The sequence below is a fragment of the Aplysia californica genome, unplaced genomic scaffold (genome assembly GCF_000002075.1).
Source record: "Aplysia californica isolate F4 #8 unplaced genomic scaffold, AplCal3.0 scaffold00328, whole genome shotgun sequence".
NCBI classification, from domain to species: Eukaryota; Metazoa; Mollusca; class Gastropoda; order Aplysiida; family Aplysiidae; genus Aplysia; species Aplysia californica.
In genome coordinates this window covers 760091-764531 of record NW_004797598.1, presented here as the reverse complement: position 1 = coordinate 764531, position 4441 = coordinate 760091, and the positions used below count along the sequence as shown (strand labels likewise).

Below are 4441 nucleotides of genomic sequence, written 5' to 3'. Positions count from 1 at the left end.
GAGAGAGAGAGAGAGAGAGAGAGAGAGAGAGAGAGATGCATAAATGGATATATAGACAGATAGAGAGAGAGGAGGTGAGGGCAAGGACAGAGACAGAGACAGAGACAGACAGAGACACAGACAGCGACAAAGACATAGACAGAGATATACACAGTCGTTTTGTCAGGATTTTCAGCAGCCCAGCAGCAGATAGAACCATTCTGACACCGGACGTGTCTCGTCCCCACGCTTCAGCGAATAGTCACAACACGTAATATTATTATAACACAGCAGAGGGATCACACTGACACGGAGATTTGTTGCGCTTGATTGGATCTGAAACACGATATCGTACTCGGGGGGAATATGAGAGGGGGTGGGCGTAAAGGAAGGAAAGATTTTATACATGTATTATGCACACCCCTTTTCCACACACACACACACACACACACACACACACACACACACACACACACACACACACACACACACACACACACACACAAAATGACAAAATAAATTTTAATTAGCGAAGTTTTAAAGAATCTAATTAGAAATATTAATCATTTTATTTTGCAAACTTTGTCTACAATTTTAGAAGCAACATTGCACTTGTTAGACTATGACCAAACCGTATTCTCATCTGAGTTTTGCTAAAAACAACTTCAAATTTTTGTAATTTAAATTTCTTTAGTAGGTTCTTAAATTCTCAGTGTTAGATATAATCCACTTATTTTTTGTTTGTTTATGTCTGGTTGTAACAACCAACAGACCATTCTTATACAGCCTTGGCATGCAGTTTTATAAGTAACTATACTATCCATAATAGATTCTAGCGAAGCCTAGTTGAGATCTGAGATACTGGAAACAGCTTTCCATTTTTCTCTTCCAGATTTGTTTAGTGAATTGATATGTTGGTTGTTTCGCTTTCAGTGTTGGATGTAATCTATTCATTTTTGTGTATATCTAGTTGTAACGACCAACAGATCTTTTTTTTTTAAATTGGGAATATTAGAACCTTACACAGCCTAGTTGTGATCTGAGGTGCTGGAAACTGATTTCTATTTTTGCCATCCAGATTTATTTTGTAAGTCGTTATGTTGGTTGTTACAACTCTCAGTGTTCGATAGGGCCTACAATCCATTTATTTTTGTGTATTTTTAGTTGTAACGACCGACATATGATCTTATTCTACAACCTGGATCTGCATATTTAAACGAAATTGCATGCATTCTAAACTCTAATCAAGCCAAATTGTGGTCGAAGATGCTGAAAACAGCCGTACATTTCTATGTCATCCAGTTTCTTTTTTTTTTTGTAGGTTGTGAGTTGGGTGTTACATTCTCAGGGTTGGATAAAATCCATTTATTTCTAAATACGTGTATATCTAGTCGTAACGATTAACAATCTTGGTCTACGTAGCGACCAACAGAACATGCTTTATTTTGTAATTGGGTTTGATTATTTACAGGCAAATTTTAATCTGAACATATGGAGTTACGTTTTTGTCATACAAATTTCTTTCGTAAGTTATTATGTTGGTTGTTATGCCATCAGTGTTTGAAATAATCGGTTTTATTTGTTTTGTGTGTGTGTGTTATTGTTTCCTTTTTTTTCTTAATGTAGTTGTTTTTATGCTACTATTGACACACTTTAGATAATTTAGGAGACCGGCTTCCGATCTGCCTGTCTGGTGTGATGTCTAAAAGTACTAAAAACTTTTTAAAAATACAAAGTGACAGAAACTCAGATACCATGAATTTTTACTCACGTTCATATGTCGTCCAGGAGAGAGACTGGAACCCACGCCGCCTGGTTGGCTGTCTAGTACGTGTCATGACACTAATCAGCATGGCTCAACAGCTGCTGGTGGTGGCCACAGGGGTACAGTTGGATGCGAACTTGATTCTTCTTTCTTCTCCTTCTTTACCTAACCCTGCTAGATCTCATTAAGGGTAGTCAACTACTAGTAGTGACTAGTTCTTCAACCAACCAGCAGTGCAACTGATTTTTTTTTACGTTTGTGGCCGTTTTTCGAGCTTGATTAATTAAACACTTTGCCGTTTCATCTCGCCGATCGGCGATGTTTACCACTCATTTCTTTAGAGTTCCCCCAAAATGCCTTTGCCTTTGATGGCAAGAGTTTTTACAATATGAGCCTTGTAATGGAAAAGTGTTAAATTGCAGGATTTTATAGAGGTAAGAATCCGTCTGATGTCTGAAAGTGTTATTAGAATTATTGTTTTCTTTCCTCTTGTCGTAACATCTACTTTAGTGAAGTTGGGTAAGGGCTTGAATGAGACGCAAAATCTGTGTGATGTCTAAAAGTACTAAAAACTTACAAAAAATACAAAGTGACAGAAACTCAGATACCATGAATTTTTTACTCACGTTCATATGTCGTCCAGGAGAGAGACTGGAACCCATGCCGCCTGGTTGGCTGTCTAGTACGTGTCATGACACTAATCAGCATGGCTCAACAGCTGTTGGTGGTGGCCACAGGGGTACAGTTGGATGCGAGTTTGATTCTTCTTTCTTCTCCTTCTTTACGTAACCCTACTAGATCTCATTGATTAAGGATAGTCAACTTCTAGTAGTCTCATTAAAGGTAGTCGACTGCTAGTTCTTCAACCAACCAGCAGTGCAACTGGGATTTTTTCCTAAGTGTGTGACCGTTTTTCGAGCTTGATTCATCAAAATGCAGGATTTTATAGAGGTAAAAATCCGCGTGATGTCTGATCTGAAAGTGTTTTGAGGATTTCTGTCCTGTTGTCGTGTCACCTGACACCACCCTCTGTCACGACGTGCAGTTTGGTGGCAGCTTGAATGAGACGCACAAATCGGCACGTCTGATGTCTGAAAGTGTTAATAGAATTAATTATTTTCTTTCCTCTTGTCGAGGTATTGACTTTGGTGCAACAGCAGCAGTTAGGTGCTGGCTTGAATGAGAGGCAAGAATCCCTGTGATGTCTGAAAGTGTTAAAAGAATTTCCTGCCTCTTGTCGTGACACCGACTGTTACGTGAAGTCTGATTCCAGTTTGAATGAGACACACAAATCGACACGCCTGATGTCTGAAAGTGTTAAAAGAATTTCCTACCTCTTGTCGGGACACCCACTGTTACGTGCATTCTGATTCCAGTTTGAATGAGACGCACAGCTTATCTTTTAGATGTCTGAAAGTGTCATTACACTAGAATTGTTTTCTTTCCTCTTGTCGTGATATACACTTTAGTGCAGCTAGGTCTAGTTTGAATGAGACGCACAAATCCGTCTGAAAGGGGTGTCAGAATTCATTTCCCACTTGTCTTGTCACTAAAGAATGTTTCCTCTTAACGCGGTGCCGTTTTGTCGAGTGGCTGGGTATAGTACGAATGAAAAGAAGTAGTGTTGGGAGGTTTGGGAGGAGGGGGGGTGTACGTTAAAAAAGGACCGGGGGGGGGGGCAAAATGCTTTTAGAAAGCAACTCTTGAAGGCAAAAATACTTCACACGTATATGTACTTCGTACAGGTCACATTATCCCTTTACTGCTGTTGTTGCTGTAGTAAAAGTTGTTGTTGTTGTTTTTATTGTTGCTCTTGCTGCTGTAGCTGAAACATTTCACATGTACATATGTACTTCATACGGGTCACATGATCACTTTACTGTTGCTGCTTCTGCTGCTGTTGTTGTAGTAGTTGTTGCTCTTGTTGCTCTTGTTGTTGTTGTTGTTGTTCTTGTTCTTGTTCTTGTTGTTGCTCCTGCTGCTACTGCTGCTGCTGCTGACGAATGCGATGATGATGACGATGAAGATAATGAAACATGTTTAATTAAGCCGAATCAGCGCGGTAACTAGTAACAGCCACATTTCATCAGAAGAAAAAAAAACCATGACAGTAACAGTACAGTGGAAGAGTCTAATGCAAAGACACAACGAACCCGCGTATCCACCCGAAAATCACCTAGAAACTCCAATACGAGTACGGTATATCCAAATCAGGAAGGTCGTCACTCACAAACTGCTATGATATAACATGTCTACAGTGCAGAGCAGACTAACCTATCCTGAACGATCTTCCGCGAACAATATCGATGATAAGGTACGACTGTTGTTATCAGCGCCTCTATGTTGAGTGCGTCGTCCTTTTGGAAGGTATTGGAGGGCCGGGAACAATGCAGTAAGTTGGCGCCAACTCTGTTCAATGCCACAATACAATTTATCGACGTCTTTTCAGAGTTCTGAAAGGTCAGCGCTTGTCAGGGTTATAGAATTAGGAGCAAGATAGAAGGGGTTTGTTGTTGTTGTTGTTATTGTTGTTGTTGTTGTATTTATGTTGTATTAGCGTGTGTGTGTGTGTGTGTATATTATTATTATGTGTGTGTGTGTTTGTATTGTGTATTTGTGTGTATGTGCGTGTATTATTATTATGTGTGTGTGTGTGTGTTTGTGTGTGTGTGTGTGTGTGTGTGTGTGTGTGTGCGC

The 4441-nt window shown here is 39.8% G+C and overlaps 1 protein-coding gene across 2 annotated transcripts in view; it reads right to left on the bottom strand.

Annotated features, from left to right (window-relative positions):
* Positions 1–3029, bottom strand: part of LOC101851281 (protein no-on-transient A) — a 17013-nt gene extending 13984 nt beyond the window's left edge. The window contains exon 1 of one of the 2 annotated variants that reach the window (XM_005102508.2): positions 2371–3029. In XM_005102508.2, coding sequence (XP_005102565.1) covers positions 2371–2452 — 82 coding nt within the window. In that variant the 5' untranslated portion in view covers positions 2453–3029. The other variant, XM_005102507.2, reaches the window with a different exon arrangement.
* Between the last annotated feature and the right edge of the window lie 1412 nt (positions 3030–4441).